Source organism: Salvelinus namaycush, chromosome 5 (genome assembly GCF_016432855.1).
Source record: "Salvelinus namaycush isolate Seneca chromosome 5, SaNama_1.0, whole genome shotgun sequence".
NCBI lineage: Eukaryota > Metazoa > Chordata > Actinopteri > Salmoniformes > Salmonidae > Salvelinus > Salvelinus namaycush.
The window spans coordinates 57,829,915-57,852,930 of record NC_052311.1 but is presented as its reverse complement, the minus strand read 5'-3'; the positions used below and the strand labels follow the sequence as shown (position 1 = coordinate 57,852,930).

General features: G+C 42.5%; 1 protein-coding gene across 1 annotated transcript in view; it reads right to left on the bottom strand.

Annotated features, from left to right (window-relative positions):
• Positions 1 to 23,016, bottom strand: part of LOC120047686 (glutamate receptor ionotropic, kainate 2-like) — a 218,341-nt gene that overhangs the window by 48,535 nt on the left and 146,790 nt on the right. The window contains exons 10-12 of the mRNA XM_038993236.1: positions 16,483 to 16,689; positions 14,154 to 14,377; positions 1,500 to 1,618 (exon numbers count right to left, since the gene is read on the bottom strand). Of these exons, the coding sequence (XP_038849164.1) occupies positions 1,500 to 1,618; positions 14,154 to 14,377; positions 16,483 to 16,689 (550 nt within the window). The remainder of the gene's footprint in view (positions 1 to 1,499; positions 1,619 to 14,153; positions 14,378 to 16,482; positions 16,690 to 23,016) is intronic.

The following is a 23,016-nucleotide window of genomic DNA, read 5'->3' as shown; positions in this document are numbered from 1 at the left end:
TCCCACAGTTTTCTGGGGGCGGGGCCAAGCCGCGGGAGCAGGGGAGCCTCTCTACAGTGTAGGCCAGCGTGGTCGTTACAGAGACGCCATGCAGGCAGGCACAGTGTGCTCCTCTGTCTCAGTCTCGTCCCCCAAAACCCTTCTGCCCTACAGCCACATCTTCTCAACTACAGGACTTAACACCGTTACATTGACAGGTGCAGTATATTCTACAGCATACTTTACTACATCAGATACCCTGACAGACCCTTGACACACTTCTGAAAACATTCCAGCAAGCTCTAGAATATCCATTACACATTTAACATGGCCCATACAGAAGATAACATTTCTCAAGCCATGGTGCATCTTTAACCTGTGCAATATGTAGAATTGCCTAACACTAATACAGAGTGCAAAAATCTACCCAAATGGGTAACTTCATTATACCCACCTGCACAAGGTGGATAAGAGTCCCAAGAGTTCTAACCGTAACATTTTGTCAATTTCAATTTGTAATATTTTCTTAAAACTTACTCTTACAAATCACAGTATACAAATTATTATACCTGCAAAATAATCCCTCAGTCAACTTCATTTAAATTAAGGCTTGCATGCTAATTCATTGCATGCAACCAGCCATCAACAACAGCCAGGAAAAAAATGATTTAAAAAGAAAATGTCAGATTCATATCTGGGCAGATCTTCACTGAGGAAAGTCAGTCCCCTCTATGTTCCATTCCATGGTCCAGATCAAATGCAGGGCAGACCCAGGCTGTTTTAACCATGCTGCAGACCTTACTGTTATCATCGCTACGCTTCCTTAACTAACATAACTTTCAAGTATGTATTACAAAATGCAACATATCTCGTCTTGGCATGCAGTCTCAGTCGATATTACAAGTCTAAATGAAATCCTTCCATTTCATTTAATGTGATGCCCGACCGCAGTTCCTTTTGTTTTGTTTTGCTTTTCTGAATCTAAAGACGCAGACACTAGTTGAGAAGATATGGCATCGCTTTGGCAGAAGGAAACAAAACCAGACTGAGGCAGGCTAAGAGACAGCACACTGTTTTAACTCTCATTCTCATTCTCTCTCTGCACCTAGCTCTTTACCTTCTGGCACATGGGGGATAGGACTTACCTGTTCTGGAACCTGTGGGGAAGGGAGGGAGGCAGGTGGGGTTGGGGACAGAGGAGGGGTACAGTAGATGGGAGATAGGAGAGGGTGGGAGATCATGCAGGAACAGGGAGGAAAACACCTGGCTCTCCTATCCTCATTCACCAATCAGTAAATCAATCAACCAATCACGCTCATCATTCATAATCTCAAGATCCCACCCAGCCAATCCACACCACACTGTGGACAGGCAGACGCAACCAAACCAGTCAGTCAGTCCGCTTCCAGCTACATGCACAGAGGCCCCCATGCATGGTCGTGGGCCTGGTTAAGAGCAAGTTTGTACCCCCAGGAAAATAGTGGGATGTGTGCTAACGGGGGGCAGGCAGAGGCGTCTACCTTGCTGCATGAGAGCTCCAACTCCGAACCAGAAACTATTTAGCAGGGTGAAATTGTTTTCCACTACATCTGAGTCGGGGTTGCAGGGGTGGGGGTTATACCACTCGTAGGGACTAAACCTGTGGCAATCGACAGAGAGCACACACATACACACGTTTATTTCACTTGTGTTCAGCACTAATAGAACAGACAGACAGTGTTACAGACCAATACTGGCTTGACTTGGCTTACCTGGAGAGACAGGGAAGAGAAACAAAAGTTAGTTAGTCATTGATCACAACAACAATATGTGATACTTTGGCATCTTGATATTGGGAAAATATACCACATATATTGCCCTACAAGGTAACACTAGAAATTGTTATTGTAAGCTAATATATGTTAGTTGTTGTTATGACAATTCATCACTTAGAGTGTAACATGTCGGTTAAACGAACAAAAGCTGACAAACAACAAGATGACGTACACCATCACTTTATATGTCACTCAGGTCTGCTTTGTCATTATCTCTTCAACTGTATCATCTCAACTAGATGACGTACACCATCACTTTATATGTCACTCAGGTCTGCTTTGTCATTATCTCTTCAACTGTATCATCTCAACAAGATGACGTACACCATCACTTTATATGTCACTCAGGTCTGCTTTGTCATTATCTCTTCAACTGTATCATCTCAACAAGATGACGTACACCATCACTTTATATGTCACTCAGGTCTGCTTTGTTATTATCTCTTCAACTGTATCATCTCAACTAGATGACGTACACCATCACTTTATATGTCACTCAGGTCTGCTTTGTTATTATCTCTTCAACTGTATCATCTCAACTAGATGACGTACACCATCACTTTATATGTCACTCAGGTCTGCTTTGTTATTATCTCTTCAACTGTATCATCTCAACTAGATGACGTACACCATCACTTTATATGTCACTCAGGTCTGCTTTGTTATTATCTCTTCAACTGTATCATCTCAACTAGATGACAGATGAAGTATTTCAACAGCCCTGGGGACTGTGGAACGTCTTCTCACCACTTGTCAGCCCAAAACACACTGCTCACATTGACATGCTCATATCAAAGGCATTTAATCAATGGGATCTGAAAATAACTTAAATGTCACTTGAGAAAAGCACTAATAATCCTTATAATCTACAGATGGGATTAAAATTCAATACATCAAATAGTTCATTTCCATCATGCCTGCCTGACTGTCTGTCTGTCTGCCTGACTGTCTGCCTGACTGTCTACCTGTCTGCCTGCCTGTCTGTCTGTGCTGTGCGGTACTCACTCCCACTCACTCCGCTCTGCTCCAACTTCAGCTCAGCTCACTCCTCAAGCAAAGAGATTTCCCATTTATTCACGTTAAATAAAAGTGACATTACATTAGTAAAGGTTGATTGGGCTACAATTAAGCATCCCTACCCCATTTGTTTGTGCTGTAGTTGTGGAATCGTAGGAGCAATATCTTAAGCCAAGCCTCTTTTTTCCCCTGGTTGAAGTATATGACTAACCAAATTGAATAGTTGATGGATGTATTCTGTGGACTTGTCCCTAGAAACTTTTAAATTCCAAAAAATCTAAATTCCACAAGAATATCAAATGGGAAAAAAATCTGATTTTGCATAGAAACAATTAAACAGCAGACAATCCAGCATGGCTACTTGTCAGGTTGGTATCATTTGTTTTTTTTGGTGGCTTAGATATAAAGTTACATATTGGTGACAGCTATATATTGCTACATATTGGTGATAGCATTAAGACATATTACAGTATTGATAATATGACAGCATCAGAACATGCACCATGTCATGAATAATGGGGTTGGCCATTATAATGTGGTTAGTGCACGCTCCCTATCCCCCATGTCACACTCAAGGGGGTATTCTAGTCCAGCTCCAAGACCGCTGAACGTCCTTTAGATTCCACCATTCCTTGCTTTAACACAATCCTTGGACCTAAATCAATCTGTCTACTCAATTTTCTCCAGATTTGCTTGCTTGTCAGTTTGCAATTCCAAATTGAGTTCATGTGAACTGTGACCTTGGCAAGACGTATGTGACTAGTGACTGGTGCCCCCGGCTGGACCCCCTTAGTGGAGATCCCGCTGAGCAAAGCCAATTACCCCACGCCAGGAACACGGATGAGAACACGGATGAGCCAGCTTGTCATCCTACATCCTTAGCTGGCCTGAGGAGAGGGTGGGGTAAGAGGCGGGAGTTACCTCACCGCGGTGGGAATACTAAAACATTCCTGTCACCGTACGAGGAGAACCACTAGCAGCAGCTTAACCTGCCACTGAAGGTGGAGCTGCCCGGCCACTCCGTCGGCCCCATCCCGTTCAGTTAGCTGTCAGTTTGATCCAATTACACCGCCCTTACGTTATCTCAGGTCATCAGAGCCGCAGAGGGAGACACTTTGAGTAAGGTCACCGCTGAGCGGAGAGAGAGGAAGAGGGAGAGAGAGAAGGGGGGAGAGAGAGAGAGAGAGAGAGATAACCACAGACAGACGGGCGGGAGGATGGAGGGCAGACAGGCAGGCAAGAAGGGAACTCAGCAGCAGAGAAGAAACAATGGCAGGCTTTTATCTTTTTATAAGGTCATCCTGCTGAAAACTCAACAGATGATACGCCTGATAACGCCAATGTTAGGGGAGAAGAATGAACACAGAGAGAGGGCTAGAAAGGGGCTGTTGCTGGTCTAGTCTCTTCAATTCTAAATGACTGGGGAAAAGACATGGCTATATACCTCTATAGGCTTTATATGAACCTTCCAAGCAATCAACAGCGTTAGAATGTGGATGTTGCCGTAGACTATTCCATACGGCTTGAAAAAATAAATGTATATATGTCTGTCTATACACAAACCTCAATCAAATGCTGTTGTTTGCTTCTATTTCCAGGATGATAAAAAATCTATATCTGTATTGTAGCATTGAGAGGCCGACAAATTGTTTTACATGGGGCTTTTGAAAGCATACTGAGACTCATTGTAGTAATGGAGGAGAAATGCAGAAGAGTCTAATATAAATTCCATTACATCCGTTCCCCTTCTACAAATGTAGAATAAGGGATGGGAAATGTGCCTGTTATATGAGCATGTTGTAACATGTTGCAGTTAACGAAGCAGACGGTGTTAGACTGTGTATTGAACATATGATATACTCTGTTTCACAGTAACACAAACGAAGGAGAGACTGTATTATATTGAGGCCGTCTTCTATCCACCAAGAATGTGACAACAAGATGTAACAATAGTAGGAGACTACATAATTAAAAGATTGGCCGACAGAAAGAGAGAGAATCCTGCATAAATGTTTGGATAAATTGTTGACGATAAGAGAGCTCATTCGTTCCTCTGCAGGTTTGATCTTTTTTAAATTCATTTGATAAGGAGGAGGCAGGAAATTAGATTCCCCAAACTGTAACAAGGCGATAATGCACAGAGATGGTGCGGAGGTGGTGGGATGTACAATAGAGACTGTTTCAGATGTTTCATTTCATCACCTAAATAACAAAGGAAGAAGGAACAGGGTAGGAAAGATATTAGAGGAAAACAACAACAAGAACACCTACCACAAGCAACAACAACAACAACAAAAACAACAACAGCTGGTGATATGAGAAGGGTATCTTATTAAATCATGTAAATACAGTAATGTTGTGGTTTTCCCACTGTATCCTGACAGTGTTTCTAAATATGCCATGTAGATCAGTTTGCCTAGGGGGAGCCTAAACCAGTCCTTATAATGTCATCATACAGTATTCACACACACACACACACACACACACACACACACACACACACACACACACACACACACACACACACACACACACACACACACACACACACACGTAGTAGCATAAACCCCCTCACACATACAAAACACACACACACACACACATAAAATGTGTACACACACAAATATATGTTCAGTTAGCTTAGTTACCTTTCCAGAGAACGACTGAGGTTTGTGCCACTACACTGTATGGTACATGCATGCTACTGAAGCCCTACCAGGCCTAGTGTCTAAACAGAGGGAAAGGGATATTTTAACACTTACCCAACAACACTTACTTACTGTGATCATTTAAAAAGATAGGTGCATATTCTGAACCAACTTAGATGACAGTTGCAGCGTTTTATTCTCTTGTGTGATCATATCGCCAGTAACATTGGAAAACACACATGTATTAACTGTAAAACTATTGGGTGTACAACTCAAAGAGTTACGTTCCCCAAAAGTTTTAGAGTTAACATCAACTTTTCTTTGTCTTCTTCTCCAGCGTGCCTCAAACGCCAGCCCTAGTCAGGTGAGAGCAACCAGATCAAGGGGAGAGATACAAGACCATGGTGCTTGTCTATGGAGCAGCAAGAGGCACTGCCCCTCTACTTTCAGGCTCTGATCAAACCCTACACCCCAACCTGAGTACTCTGCCCCCCCCCCCCCCCAACACACACACCAAAAAGCATTTTGTGAACTAACACTGGAACTTGACTCTTTTCCCTCTTACTAGCTCTGACTTTGCTACTTTATTGAATGAAAGCGTACTTACTATGACTGTGATATGTAGTTGTCCCACCTAGCTATCTTAAGATGAATACAATAACTGTAAGCCGCTCTGAATAAGAGCGACTGCTAAATTAATCAAATGTAAATGTGAAAATGTCAAACTCTGCACTACTTTCCAGTGCCTGAGAACTAAGCCTGAACAAAGCAAACAAAAGATACACAACTACTACCAACATAAAAACATACTTTGCTTAGCATTACACCATCCACAATACCATTGCTCTTATTTCAATAATAATATCCAGCCTCTAAGCTCAAGAGGAAAATATAAGAACGAAATGTACTACAACTGGTCAAAAATCATACTAACCAATATGGTATCCATCAAAATAAAATGTCAACACAAAACAGCTAATCACATGGAAAAGCTAAATTACATTTAAATCTTACATCATGATTGAATATTTCAATAAAATGCTAGCGTTCTCTGTAAACGTTATGCTAAAGTTCCTGCAGGACTGACCCTATTCTCCACCAGTGGACCAGTGACTGTGTCTGAAATGGCACCCTATTCCCTATATAATGCACTTCTTTTGACCAAAGCCCAGTGGGCCCAGGCCAAAAGTAGTGCATCATACAGGAAATATGGTGCCATTTTGGACACAGGCAGTTATTAGGGATAAGAGGGATATGCTGACTCAACGTGTGCACAGGGTCAGATGCTGATAACTATCTAATCAACTAATCCTGATGAGTTTGACAACAGACACACAAGTTTACCTCAAGTTCTAGCACACACCATCTGACCTCAAGTTCTAACACACACCATCTAACCTCAAGTTCTAACACACCAGCTTACCTCAAGATCAGACCTCCCGGGTGGCGCAGTGGTCTAGGGCACTGCATCGCAGTGCTAGCTGCGCCACCAGAGTCTCTGGGTTTGCGCCCAGGCTGGGCTGGGTTCGCGCCCAGGCTCTGTCGCAGCCGGCCGCAACCGGGAGGTCCGTGGGGCGACGCACAATTGGCATAGCGTCGTCCGGGTTAGGGAGGGTTTGGCCGGTAGGGATATCCTTGTCTCAGTATGTAAAAATGTAATAAAATGTATGCACTCTACTGTAAGTCGCTCTGGATAAGAGCGTCTGCTAAATGACTAAAATGTAAATGTAAATGTAAATCTAACACACACCAATTTACCTGAAGACCTAAAACACACCATCTGACCTCAAGTTCTAACACACACCAGCTTATCTCAAATTCTAAAACACACCAGCTGACCTCAAGTTCTTACACACACCAGCCAATCTCAAGTTCTAACACACACCAGCTAATCTGAAATTCTAACACACACCAGCATATCTCAAGTTCTAACACACACCAGCTAATCTCAAATTCTAACACACACCATCTGACCTCAAGTTCTAACACACACCATCTTCTCTCAAGTTCTAACACACACCATCTGACCTCTACTTCTAACACACACCAGTTTACCTCAAGTTCTAACACACACCAGCTGACCTCAAGATCTAACACACACCAGCTTACTTAAAGTTCTAACACACACAGCAATTTACCTAAAATTGTAACACACACAAGCTCACCTCAAGATCTAACACACACCATCTTAACTCAAGATCTAACTCACACCAGCTGACCTGAATCTCTAACACACAACAGCTGACCTCAAGTTCTAACACACACCATCTTAACTCAAGTTCTAACAGACACCAGTTGACCTCAAGATCTAACTCACACCAGCTGACCTCAAGTTCTAACACACACCAACTTACCTCAAGATCTAACGCACACCATCTGACCTCAAGTTCTAACACACAGCCGCTTATCTCTAGTTCTAAAACACACCAGCTTCTCTCAAGTTCGAACACACACCAGCTTATCTCACGTTCTAACACACACCAGCTTCTCTCAAGTTCGAACACACACCAGCTTATCTTACGTTCTAACACACACCAGCTTCTCTCAAGTTCGAACACACACCAGCTTATCTCACGTTCTAACACACACCAGCTTATCTTACGTTCTAACACACACCAGCTTATCTTACGTTCTAACACACACCAGCTTCTCTCAAGTTCGAACACACACCAGCTTATCTTACGTTCTAACACACACCAGCTTCTCTCAAGTTCGAACACACACCAGCTTATCTCACGTTCTAACACACACCAGCTTATCTTACGTTCTAACACACACCAGCTTCTCTCAAGTTCGAACACACACCAGCTTATCTCACGTTCTAACACACACCATCTGACCTCAACTTCTAACACACACCAGCTTACCTCAAGTTCTAACACACACCATCTGACCTAAATTTCTAACATACACAGCAATTTATCTAAAGTTTTAACACACACCAGCTCACCTCATGAACGAACACACACCAGTTGACCTCAAGATCTAACACACACCATCTGACCTCAAGTTCTAACACACACCCGCTTATCTCTAGTTCTAAAACACACCAGCTTCTCTCAAGTTCGAACACACACCAGCTTATCTCACGTTCTAACACACACCAGCTTCTCTCAAGTTCGAACACACACCAGCTTATCTTACGTTCTAACACACACCAGCTTCTCTCAAGTTCGAACACACACCAGCTTATCTCACGTTCTAACACACACCAGCTTATCTTACGTTCTAACACACACCAGCTTATCTTACGTTCTAACACACACCAGCTTCTCTCAAGTTCGAACACACACCAGCTTACCTCAAGATCTCACACTTCCCACCAGCTTACCTAAAATTGAAACACACACCAGCTGACCTCAAGATCTAACACACACCAGCTTACTTACAGTTCTAACACACACAGCAATTTATCTAAAGTTTTAACACACACCAGCTCACCTCAAGACCTAACAGACACCAGCTGACCTCAAAATATACACCAACCAGCTGACCTCAAGTTCTAACACACACCAGCTTACCTCAAGTTCTAACACACACCAGCTTACCTCAAGATCTCACACTTCCCACCAGCTTACCTAAAATTGAAACACACACCAGCTGACCTCAAGATCTAACACACACCAGCTTACTTACAGTTCTAACACACACAGCAATTTACCTAAAATTGTAACACACACAAGCTCACCTCAAGTTCTAACACACACCAGCTGACCTCAAGTTCTAGCACACACCAGCTGACCTCAAGTTCTAACACACACCCGCTTATCTATAGTTCTAAAACACACCAGCTAATCTCAAATTCTAACACACGCCATCTGACCTCAAGTTCTAAAACACACCAGCTTTTCTCAAGTTCTAACACACACCAGCTCACCTCAAGAACTAACACACACCAGTTGACCTCAAGTTCTAACACACACCATCTGACCTCAAGTTCTAACACACACCCGCTTATCTCTAGTTCTAAAACACACCAGCTAATCTCAAATTCTAACACACGCCATCTGACCTCAAGTTCTAACACACACCAGCTTATCTCAAGTTCTTACACACACCAGCTTCTCCCAAGTTCGAACACACACCAGCTTATCTCACGTTCTAACACACACCATCTGACCTCAACTTCTAACACACACCAGCTTACCTCAAGTTCTAACACACACCATCTGACCTCAATTTCTAACACACACAGCAATTTACCTAAAGTTTTAACACACACCAGCTCACCTCAAGAACTAACACACACCAGTTGACCTCAAGATCTAACACACACCATCTGACCTCAAGTTCTAACACACACCATCTGACCTCAAGTTCTAACACACACCATCTGACCTCAAGTTCTAACACACACCATCTGACCTCCAGATCTAGCACACACCAGCTTACCTCAAGATCTAACGCACACCATCTGACCTCAAGACCTAACAGACACCAGCTGACCTCAAAATCTAACACAAACCAGCTGACATCAAGTTCTAGCACACACCAGCTTACCTCAAGTTCTAACACACACCAGCTTACCTCAAAATCTCACACTTCCCACCAGCTTACCTCAAGTTCTAACACGCACCAGCTTACCTCAAAATCTCACACTTCCCACCAGCTTACCTCAAGTTCTAACACACACCAGCTAATCTCAAATTCTAACACACACCATCTGACCTCAAGTTCTAACACACACCATCTGACCTCAAGTTCTAACACACACCATCTTCTCTCAAGTTCTAACACACACCAGCTTATCTCAAGTTCTAACACACACCATCTGACCTCAACTTCTAACACACACCAGCTTACCTCAAGTTCTAACACACACCAGCTCACCTCAAGATCTAACACACACCAGCTTACTTAAAGTTCTAACACACACAGCATGTTACCTAAAATTGTAACACACACAAGCTCACCTCAAGTTCTAACATACACCATCTGACCTCAAGTTCTAACACACACCATCTTAACTCAAGTTCTAACACACACCCGCTTATCTATAGTTCTAAAACACACCAGCTAATCTCAAATTCTAACACACGCCATCTGACCTCAAGTTCTAACACACACCAGCTTATCTCAAGTTCTTACACACACCAGCTCACCTCAAGAACTAACACACACCAGTTGACCTCAAGTTCTAACACACACCATCTGACCTCAGGTTCTAACACACACCCGCTTATCTATAGTTCTAAAACACACCAGCTAATCTCAAATTCTAACACACGCCATCTGACCTCAAGTTCTAACACACACCAGCTTATCTCAAGTTCTAACACACACCAGCTTCTCCCAAGTTCTAACACACACCAGCTTATCTCACGTTCTAACACACACCATCTGACCTCAATTTCTAACACACACCAGCTTACCTCAATATCTAACACACACCAGCTTACTTAAAGTTCTAACACACACAGCAATTTACCTAAAGTTTTAACACACACCAGTTCACCTCAAGAACTAACACACACCAGTTGACCTCAAGATCTAACACACACCATCTGACCTCAAGTTCTAACACACACCATCTTAACTCCAATCTAGCACACACCAGCTTACCTCAAGATCTAACGCACACCATCTGACCTCTAACAGACACCAACTTATCTCAAGTTCTAACACACACTAGCTTACTTAAAGTTCTAACTCACACCAGCTGACCTGAATCTCTAACACACACCAGCTGACCTCAAGTTCTAACATACACCATCTTATCTCAAGACCTAACAGACACCAGCTGACCTCAAGATCTAACACATACCAGCTGACCTCAAGACCTAACAGACACCAGCTGACCTCAAGATCTAACACACACCAGCTGACCACAAGTTCTAGCACACACCAGCTTACCTCAAGTTCTAACACACACCAGCTTACCTCAAGATCTCACACTTCCCACCAGCTTACCTAAAATTGAAACACACACCAGCTCAACTCAAGTTCTAACTAACACCAGCTGACCTCAAGCTCTAACACACACCAGCGGACCTCAATCTCTAACACACACCAGCTTATCTCAAGTTCTAACACACACCATCTGACCTCAAGTTCTAACACACACCATCTAACCTCAAGTTCTAACACACACCAGCTTCCCTCAAGATCTAACACACCAGCTTACCTCAAGATCTAACACATACCAGCTTACCTCAAGATCTAACACACACCAGCTTCCCTCAAGATCTAACACACCAGCTTACCTCAAGATCTAACTCACACCAGCTGACCTCAAGATCTAACACACACCAGCTTACCTCAAGACCTAACACACACCATCTGACCTCAAGTTCTAACACACACCAGCTTATCTCAAGTTCTAACACACACCAGCTTACCTCAAGATCTAACATAAAAGCCTCACTCTTCATACCCTCTCTTTGCTTCTCCAATAATCCTACAAAAACCCAGACTCTCTCTATAATGGGCAAACACGTGATCAACCTTACACATTATCAAGCTTTTTCAATTGTCAGCCACCTCTGTCCTTTTTCTAAGTCACTGTCATAACTAGCAGGTTCTTACTGAGCTGATATTATTCCTATGTAGATTCTATCACTTGGTATGTTTGAGGCAAGGTGGAGAAAAAAAACAGAAAAGGAAAGACAGTAGTGAGACACTGGAGACAACAGGGAAATGGGGGCAGCAGCCATTCACACCAACGAGCACACACACACACACACACACACACACACACACACACACACACACACACACACACACACACACACACACACACACACACACACACACACACACACACACACACACACACACACTACCAGTCAAATGTTTGGACACACCTACTCATTCAAGTGTTTTTCTTTATTTTATATACCGTAATTGCTAGACTATTAAGCGCACCTGAATATAAGCCGTACCCACTGAATTTTTTTAAAATATGTATTTTGTACATAAATAAACCGCACACGTCTATAAGCCGCAAGTGCCTACCGGTACATTGAAACAAATGAACTTTACACAGCCTTTAAACGAAACACGGCTTGTAACAAAAAAAAAAAGGCTTTTAAACGAAACACGGCTTGTAACAAAAATAAATAGGCTTTAACGAAACACGGCTTGTAACAAAAATTAAAAAAAATAGCAGTAAACAGTAGCCTACCAAGAAAGTCAAACTTCATTGCGGTGGCGATTGTTTTGGCTTTCAGTCGGATCTGCACAGTTGAAACACCTCGGCCGTCTGCTCTCTGTGTGTTGACCCAGTCTTCAAGCTCATTTTCTAGTTCGGGCCATCTGCTTTTCTTCTCTGAAAGCTTTTGTTGTCAGCGTCAGTTCCTCACGCTGCTGTTTCCAACGTCTTATCATCGACTCATTAAGGCCAAGCTCCCGTGCAGCAGCTCTATTTCCTTTTCCAACAGCCAGATCGATCGCCTTCAACTTGAAAGCTGCATCATATGCATTTCTCTGTGTCTTTGCCATGATGAGGGTGACAAAATGACTACCGTAATCAGAATGATGGGAAGTTTGAGCGCGCTCGATTTACGTGACATTATGTGACGGTGCTCAGTTTTTTGGTGGCGTGAATCTTGTGGGAAAAAAAATAATCATAAATTAGCCGCGTCATTGTATAAACCGCGAGGTTCATAGCGTGGGAAAAAAGTAGCGGCTTATAGTCCGGAAATTACGGTATATAGATATGATGGAGTGCTGCATCAGATGACCTGGCCTCCACAAGCACCCAACCTCAACCCAATTTAGATGGTTTGGGATGAGTTAGACCGCAGAGTGACGGAAAAGCAACCAACAAGTGCTTAGCATATGTTGGAAAAGCATTCCAGGTGAAGCTGGTTGAGAGAATGCCAAGAGTGTGCAAAGCTGTCATCAAGTCAAAGGGTGGCTACTTTAAAGAATCTCAATTATAAATATATTTTGATTTGTTTAACACTTTTTTGGTTACTACATGATTCCATATGTGTTATTTCATAGTTTTTATGTCTTCACGATGTAGAAAATAGTAAAAATAAAGAAAAAGAATGAGTAGGTGAGTCAAAACTTTTGACTGGTACTGTACATACACACATACTGCACACACACAGTCCTGAAACGGCTGGTTTAACGTCTCTGATCATAAGGTTTGTGTTTGTGTGCATTATCTCCTGAGCAGCAGATAGTTGTGGCAGACCAGGGAACAGCAGTGATGTGTGGAGACACAGAGACTGCCCAGGAATCACTTAACAGCAGCTGCCTGCCTGCCGATAGGTAACACTCAGCCCTCCCTCCATTATACTGGGAGAGAAGGCTGGAAGGGAAGTGTCTTTGTGTGCTGGAACATCTACTTTCCTCAGATATATAGACTTTTATCTGTGTACCTTTTTCTTCAAAGTTGGTTGCATTATTAAAAGTTTGAGTGAATGTGTTTCTGAATGTTTCAGTATGGGGCTAGCTATAAAGTCTGTGTCATCTGAGTGAGTAGGTATTGGTAATGGTAGTGAGCAGATTTTGTCCACTTAGTGTCAAGATTGTAACATAATCACCGAGAGACTATCTTGTTAGTCAGATGGGGCAAGGTTAAATAATTAAGACGTTAGCATATAATAGTATGTGAATGAATTAGCAGTGATTTAGTTTTAGGCTGGGTTTCTGTACAGCACTTTGTGACATCAGCTGATGTAAGAAGGGCTTTATAAATACATTTGATTGATTGATTGATTGATTACTGGAACTAACGTGTTACCTGGCTATGACAAACAGCACACAACTGACACCCAAGTAAGCCAGCAGAATATACATCCAGATATCGGGTGAGAGGGGGTTGAGAAAGGAGAAGACCCCAGGGTTGGTTCCGTTGGGCTTGCGGTAGAGGATACTTATCCCCAGTGTCATGAAGGGCTTGGAGAAGTCGATGACCTTCTCCCTCACGTAGGTGATGGCCAGGGGAGCCACTGCCAGATCAGCTTTCTGTCAACAGACAACATAAAAGGGAAGAAGGATAGGCTGTAAGTCAGAGACGCAGGAAGCGTTTAGAGCCAATCAAATTAAGAAAACAGTGCCTTTACACATCGCAGAGTCCGTCCCACGGCACTTAGGAGGAAATTTAGAGCCCTTCTAGCTCTTGCTCTCTCTCTCTCTCCCTCTCGCTCGCTCCTCCACACACTCTCTCCCTCACAACCCCCCTCCCCTTGTATACGCTCTTTCTATCCCTCCATCTCACATACATCCTTTCCTTGTCTGACGTTGAACCTAAACTAAGGCAATCCTCCCTCCCTTTACACCCCCACCCCATTTAGAGGATGGATGGTCCTATCAACCACAGCCACTGGGGCAGAGGAGTGTCAGGGTGGAGGAGGGAGGGCTTGAGCGATGGAAGAAGTTGTTCCCAGAAAACAAGATAACGTTCAACCAATCGCCATACTCATAAGAACACAGACATCCACATGTTATATTGTGTCTCTGATCTGAGAGAATCATATTTAGTTGTTATTTCATAATAACCCTATTTCTTCACAACACTGAATCAGGGGTTCTACTTTTTTATCTACATTCTTCCACAGCCTCATCACTCATATTCCATCCATACGTATCCATCCGCCATGGCTCAGAGTGCGAGTCCTTCTTCATGTTAATACAGTATGTTGAGCTTGACCTTTCAATTGGGCCCAAGGCATATCCGAAACATCCCAACCAATCCGGTCTCTATGTGAGGTTAAACCTCTGTGTGGTTGATCAATCTGCGGCTCCATTGTGACACAGGTACATGCTAAACACTCACAGCAAGGTCAACAACATCATTTCCCAATGAAATATCCTGTTTGTCCCCATCAAGGTTGTCATACATCAATCTAGATTGAATGAGGTGGTTTGGTCCCGGCCACTATAATGTATGAAGAACTATTTCTGATATTAAACAGGACATCATCTGTAGTCATACGAGGTAGGCTGTCTTTATCTGTTCCATGTCATTTAAGGCCAAGTGAGACGCAATACGATTTAGATCACTTAATGTAGCTCATGTCTAGGTCCTATTTCAACTGAATGTATCCTGGTTCATCTACACTACTCTAGTTCTATGACACTAAGCATTAGTCAGAGAGCACCAGTGATTTCCTTCAACTCCATTTGATTGGATATGTTCAGCTTCTTCAGCTCAATTCACCATGTCCTGGAGAGCCGAGCTAGTGTAGACTCCTGTGAAGGGTTGTCCAGGCCAATTACTGTCTGTTTTGTCCACCACAGATCCTGCCTGCCTACAGTATTAATGAGTCCCAAATGCCACCCTATTCCCTATATAGTGCACTACGTTAGGGCTCTGGTCAAAAGTAGTGCACTACATGTATCTAGGAAATAGGGTGCCATTTGGGATGCATCCTTTGCTGTCTAGAGATAGGTGGGTCTACATCTACATAACGGCCAACGCTCCAATCACCTCACAGGAATTGGGCCCTGTGTGTGTCAAATCTCTGGGATCCCTCTCCCTCCAGCCTCCGCATGATCAAAACAAACATGGCCGTCGGTCCAGTGTACCACAGTTGAGGGAGATGCAGTGTTATTTAATGGGGTCAGATATTGAGCATTGGCTGCGGCGAGCCTGTTATTTTTCTGCCTGCCTGTGCAGAGCTTATACTATCTGGGTCTTACTTTGTCAAACTTAATGATATAGTCCGTGGGCAGTGTGTGAGAGAGTGTGTGTGTGTGTTTGTTTTAATAAGCTCTGCAGGGGAAACGAGTCAAGCCAGAATCCAAGCTGTACACCCGGTCAGGAACGAGAATGGGATCTCTCTCTCTCTCTCTCTCTCTCTCTCTCTCTCTCTCTCTCTCTCTCTCTCTCTCTCTCTCTCTCTCTCTCTCTCTCTCTCTCTCTCTCTCTCTCTCTATCTCTCTCTCTCTCTCTCTCTCTCTCTCTCTCTCTCTCTCTCAAAAACATGTTTGTCATAAAAAATACAACTATACAAACCCTTGTCACACACACTTCTGACAAAATACATTCCCTCCCACGCCCTCTAGCTGTTTACCACCTCATTAATTAAACTTTAATAATTTAAGTAGTGAGGTAGGTCCAGACTCACATGGTCGATCAGCTCCTTGACCATGCCGTTCCACTGGCCCGTGGTCTCGTCCTGGGCCCCGTAGCGGCCGTCCTCCACCAGACGCAACTCGTAGGTGAACCCCAGGATGCTAGCCAGCTCCCTCAGCAGGTCGACGCAGTAACCCTCAAAGCGGTCATTACCGTAAAGGGGCTTGTCCGACTTCTTGAACATCACATAGGGCTCCACCTGTTAGGTTGGAGAGAGGACAGGGGTGGAGGAACACTGGATCAGTCTCTGGAGGTAAGGATTAGTATCTTTTCCACTCTGATAAGGCCTTTCTGTGAGTGTGCATGATGTGTGAGATAGGCTTTGAGCCTGACGTGCCTGGACACACACTGGCTACAGGAGAGAGGGAGGGGAACAGAAGGGGAAGGACCACTGCTGCTAAAACCAGGAGGGTGTATGTGTGTGTGTGTGTGGAGTAATGGCATGCAGTCTCAGAAATGTGGTACAATGTGCACGAAGTGATGGAAGCATGACCATAATAAGAGATAATCCTCCATATCTCTGACTCGGTCCTCCCCTCCTCTCCTCTAAGGCTGAACATGCTGGCTGGAGGCCTGTCCCCACCAGATGCTTTGTAAATAAGATCAGAGATGCTGATAAACTGACAAAAGAACAGGAGCCAGCACATCCTCTTTGTTAGTACTAACAGCTGGGGAGATGACTAATGTCCTCTTTCACTCTCTGGATCCTCTCTTCCTCTTCGCTCTCTTCCCCTCCCTTTCTCGTTCGCTGCCTCTCTCTCTCTCGCTTTCTCTTTTTATCTACCCCACTCACCCTCTTTCTTGCTTTCTCCACTATATATCTCTCTCTCGCTTTCTCTCATCTCTCTCTCTCTTTCCATCCCTCTCTCCCCTCTACCCCCATCTCTCTTAGTAAAATCAGGCAGAGAATATATTATCAAACAGGTGTTGTTTACCATATAATTGTGGCATGCCACGATACAAACAAAATCATGTCGGATCTCAAGCAGCTTTCACACATTTTACTGGCTCAGAGATTTGATGAGAACAAGGAGATGCTAACACATGTAGTAGCATCTATTGGTCAGTGGTGGAAAAATACCCAATTGTCATACTTGAGTAAAGGTAAAGATACCTTACTAGAAAATGACTCAAGTAAAAGTGAAAGTCACCCAGTAAAATACTGCTTGAGTAAAAGTCGAAAAGTATTTGGTTTAAAATATATTTAAGTATCAAAAGTAAATATAACTGCAAAAATATACTTCAGTATCAAAAGTAGAAGTAAAAGTGTAAATCATTTAAAATAGCTTATATTATGCAGACAGCACAATTATTTTTTTAAATATTATTTACGGATAGCCAAGGGCACACTACAACACGCAGATATCATTTACAAATTAAGATTTTGTGTTTAATGAGTCCACCAAATCAGAAGCAGGGGATTCAACAGGGATTGATAAGTGCGTGAATTGGGTCATTTTACTGTCTGCTAAGCATTCAAAATGTAACGAGTACTAGTATTATTTTCTTTAGGAGTATAGTGAAGCGAAAGTAAAACTTGTCAAGAATATAAATAGTAAAGTAAAGTACAGATACAAAAGAAAACTACTTAAGTAGAACTTTAAAGTATTGTTACTTACAGTTGAAGTCAGAAGTTTGGAGGTTGGAGTCAGTAAAACTCAAGTGGTTTTTCAACCACTCCATTCATTTCTTGTTAACAAACTATAGTTTTGGCAAGTCGGTTAGGACATCTCCTTTGTGCATGACACAAGTATTTTTCCAACAATTGTTTACAGACAGTTATTTAACTTATAATTCACTGTATCACAATTCCAGTGGGTCAGAAGTTTACATACACTTAGTTGACTGTGCCTTTAAACAGCTTGGAAAATTCCAGAAAATGATGTCATGGCTTTAGACGCTTCTGATAGGCTAATTGACAACATTTGAGTCAATTGGAGGTGTACCTGTGGATGTATTTCAAGGCCGACCTTCAAACTCAGTGCCTCTTTGCTTGACCTCATGGGAAAATCAAAAGAAATCAGCCAAGACCTCCGCAAGTCTGGTTCATCCTTGCGAGCAATTTCCAAACGCCAAAGGTTCTTCAACAAAGTACTGAGTAAAGGGTCTGAAAACTTACGTAAATGTCATATTTCCGTTTTTTTTCCTTAGGAAAAATACAAAAATAAACAGTTTTGCTTTGTCATTATGGGTTATTGGTGTAGATTGATGATTTACATTTTTTTTTTTTTTTTTTACAATTGAATCAATTTTAGAATAAGGTTGTAATGTAAAAAATTTGGAAAAAGTCAATGGGTCTCAATACTTTCCGAATGCACTGTACATGCCGAGTGATATAACTGATTGCTTTGGTTTGGTGTGATTATTCTCTGACCACTACAACCATCTTCGGTCAGGGAATTGAAAGGGATCAATAATATAGCCGACTAGCCTAATGATCTGCTATCCAACTCAAAGAGATCTCTTTCTCTCTCTTTCTCCCCCTCTTTCTGTCTTGTTTTCTCTCTCTCTCTTTCTCTCCCCCCCATCACGTTCTGTCTTCCTCACTAGCTTTCCCTTTCTCTCCTGTCTCCTGTATTGGTCCTTTTAAACATTCCCACCCTCTCTATCTATCTATAGACCTTATCAGCAGCTCTCCTCTCTCCTCCTCTCTCTGTTTGTAACCTAGTCAGAGGAGTGGTGAGGAGCCAGCTAAAAAAAAGAGGTTGTTCAAGGGCATAAAGGTGCGATGCATGATGGGTAGTCTGGCAAAGCCACCTGAAGTTTAACTTTGAAGCGGACACGGCCTCTGTGCAGTGCACTCAAAAAGTATTTGATGTACAGTATTTGAAAGGGGGAAAGATTTAGTAAACCAATTAAGAACATCTAGACGAGAGAGAGAGAGAGAGAGAGAGAGAGAGAGAGAGAGAGAGAGAGAGAGAGAAGGAGAGAGAGAGAAGGAGAGAGAGAGAGAGCGAGAGAGAGAGCGAGCGAGAGAGAGAGAGAGAGAGAGAGAGAGGACACTGACAAAGGTGACTGAAAAGCTTCTATAAACCTAACAGAGAACTAAACATTTTACGTTTAAAGTAAATACCCTGCTGTAGCCCTTTCATGCAGTCAAATGACTAGTGGCCTCGTGTGGAATGTTATTAAGTTATACACTACTGTTCAAAAGTTTGGGTCACTTATAAATGTCCCTGTTTTTGAAAGAAAAGCACATTTTCCAAAAAAAGCATCAGCATTTGTGGGTTCGATTACAGGCTCAAAAGGGCCAGAAACAAATAACTTTCTTCTGAAACTCGTCAGTCTATTCTTGTTCTGAGAAATGAAGGCTGCTCCAGATACTCAACTAGTCTAAAGAAGGCCAGTTGTATTGCTTCTTTAATCAGAACATCAGTTTTCAGCTGTGTTAACATAATTGCAAAAGGGTTTTCTAATGATCAATTAGCCTTTTAAAATTATAAACTTGGATTAGCTAACACAGTGTGCCATTGGAACACAGGAGTGATGGTTGCTGATAATGGGCCTCTGTACACCTATGTAAATCTTCCATAATAAATCTGTCGTTTCCAGCGACAATAGTCATTTACAACATTAACAATGTCTACACTGCATTGCTGATTCATTTGATGTTAATTTAATGGACAAAAAATTTTGCTTTTCTTTCAAAAACAAAGATATTTCTAAGTGACCCCAAACTTCTACACTGTAGGGTATATATATATATTTTTTTTTCGCTAGCGGAACCCCTCGCCAACAGCCAATGAAATTGCAGGGCGCCAAATTCAATCAAAAGAAATCTCATAATTCAATTTTCTCAAACATACAAATATTAGACACCATTTTAACGATAAAATTCTCGTTAATCCAACCACAGTGTCCGATTTCAAAAAAGCTTTTCGGCGAAAGCAGAACATATCATTATGTTAGGTCAGCAACTAGTCACATACAGAGATTTTCCAACCAAAGAGAGGAGTCACAAAAAGCTGAAATATTGATCAAATTAATCACTAACCTTTGATATTCTTCATCAGATGACACTCCCGGGACAACATGTTACACAATACATGTATGTTTTGCTCGATCAAGATCATATTTATATCCAAAAACCTCAGTTTGCATTTGGCTTTGCCTCCAAAACATCCCGTGAATTTGCACAGAGCCACATCAAATCACAGAAATACTCATAATAAACATTGATAAAAGATACAAGTGTTATTCACAGATTTAAAGATATGCTTCTCCTTAATGCAACCGCTGTGTCAGATTTTTAAAAAACTTTACGGAAAAAGCAAACCATGCAATAATCTGAGTACGGCGCTCAGAGACCAACACAACCCAAGAAGATATCCGCCATGTTGGAGTCAACATAAGTCAGAAATAACATTATAAATATTCACTTACCTTTGATGATCTTCGTCAGAATGCACTCCCAGGAATCCCAGTTCCACAATAAATGTTTGATTTGTTCCATAAAGTTCATCATTTATGTCCAACTACCTCCTTTTGTTAGCGTGTTTGGTAAACAAATCCAAACTCACAATGCGCGTGCAAGTCCAGCGGAAAGTACGGACGAAAAGTCCAAAAAGTTATATTACAGGTCGTAGAAACATGTCAAACGAAGTATAGAATGAATCTTTAGGATGTTTTTAACATAAATCTTCAATAATGCTCCAACCGGAGAATTCCTTTGTCTTCAGAAAAGCAAATGGAACAGAGCTCGCTCTCACGTGAAAGAGCGTCACGAGCTTAAAGCATTCTGCCAGACCTCTGACTCATCCCCCTCTCATTCGGCCCCACTTCACAGTAGAGGCATCACACAAGGCTCTACAGACTGTTGACATCTAGTGGAAGCCTTAGGAAGTGCAACATGACCCATATCCCACTGTATCTTCAATAGGGAATGAGTTGAAAAACGACCAACCTCAGATTTCCCACTTCCTGGTTGGATTCTTTTCTCAGGTTTTTGCCTGCCATATGAGTTGTGTTTTTCCCATAGACATCATTCAAACAGTTTTAGAAACTTCAGAGTTTTTCTATCCAAATCTACTAATAATATGCATATATTAGCAACTGGGACTGAGTAGCAGGCCGTTTACTCTGGGCACGCTTTTCATCCAAACGTGAAAATGCTGCCCCCTATCCATGAGAAGTTTTAACAGCCGGAAATCTGGTGTTTCTATGTCAAGCGGTGTTGTTACATTTCAGTCTTCTGTGATGTACTTAAAGTGTATTATTGTGACGCAAACAAAAACAATTATACATTTCAACTCTAAACGTGACATGGTACAGGTTTCTTTTTTTAAGCCCATAACAATGTGTGTGAGATGTATACTTTCGATTCAAAGTAGGTTTGTTTAAGACTACCAAGAAACACTCTGAGTAACCCTGATTTAGCCCACTGCAGTAAAAGGTTCAAATCAAATCAAATCAAATGTTATTGGTCACATACACATGGTTAGCAGATGTTAATGCGAGTGTAGCGAAATGCTTGTGCGTCTAGTTCTGACCATGCAGTAATATCTAACAAGTAATCCAACAATTTCACAATAACTACCTTTTACACACAAGGGTAAAGGAATGAATAAGAATATGTACATATAAATATATGGATGAGCGATGGCCGAACGGCATAGGCAAGATGCAGTAGATGGTATAGAGTACAGTATATACATATGAGATGAGTAATGTAGGGTATGTAAACATTATATAAAGTGGCATTGTTTAAAGTGACTAGTGATACATTTATTACATCCAATTTTTAATTATCAAAGTGGCTAGAGATTTGAGTCAGTATGTTGGCAGCAGCCACTCAATGTTAGTGATGGCTGTTTAACAGTCTGATGGCCTTGAGATAGAAGCTGTTTTTCAGTCTCTCGGTCCCAGCTTTGATGCACCTGTACTGACCTCGCCTTCTGGATGATAGCGGGATGAACAGGCAGTGGCTCGGGTGGTTGTTGTCCTTGATGGTCTTTTTGGCCTTCCTGTGACATCGGGTGGTGTAGATGTCCTGGAGGGCATGTAGTTTGCCCCCGGTGATGCGTTGTGCAGACCTCACTACCCTCTGGTGAGCCTTACAGTTGTGGGCGGAGCAGTTGCCGTACCAGGCGGTGATACAGCCCGACAGGATGCTCTCGATTGTGCATCTGTAAAAGTTTGTGAGTGTTTTTGGTGACAAGCCAAATTTCTTCAGCCTCCTGAGGTTGAAGAGGCGCTGTTGCGCCTTCTTCACCACGCTGTCTGTGTGGGTGGACCATTTCAGTTTGTCCGTGATGTGAACTTAAAACTTTCCACCTTCTCCACTACTGTCCCGTCGATGTGGATAGGGGGGTGATCCCTCTGCTGTTTCCTGAAGTCCACGATCATCTCCTTTGTTTTGCTGACGTTGAGTGTGAGGTTATTTTCCTGACACCACACTCCAAGGGCCCTCACCTCCTCCCTGTAGGCCGTCTCGTCGTTGTTGGTAATCAAGCCTACTACTGTAGTGTCGTCTGCAAACTTGATGATTAAGTTGGAGGCGTGCATGGTCACGCAGTCATGGGTGAAC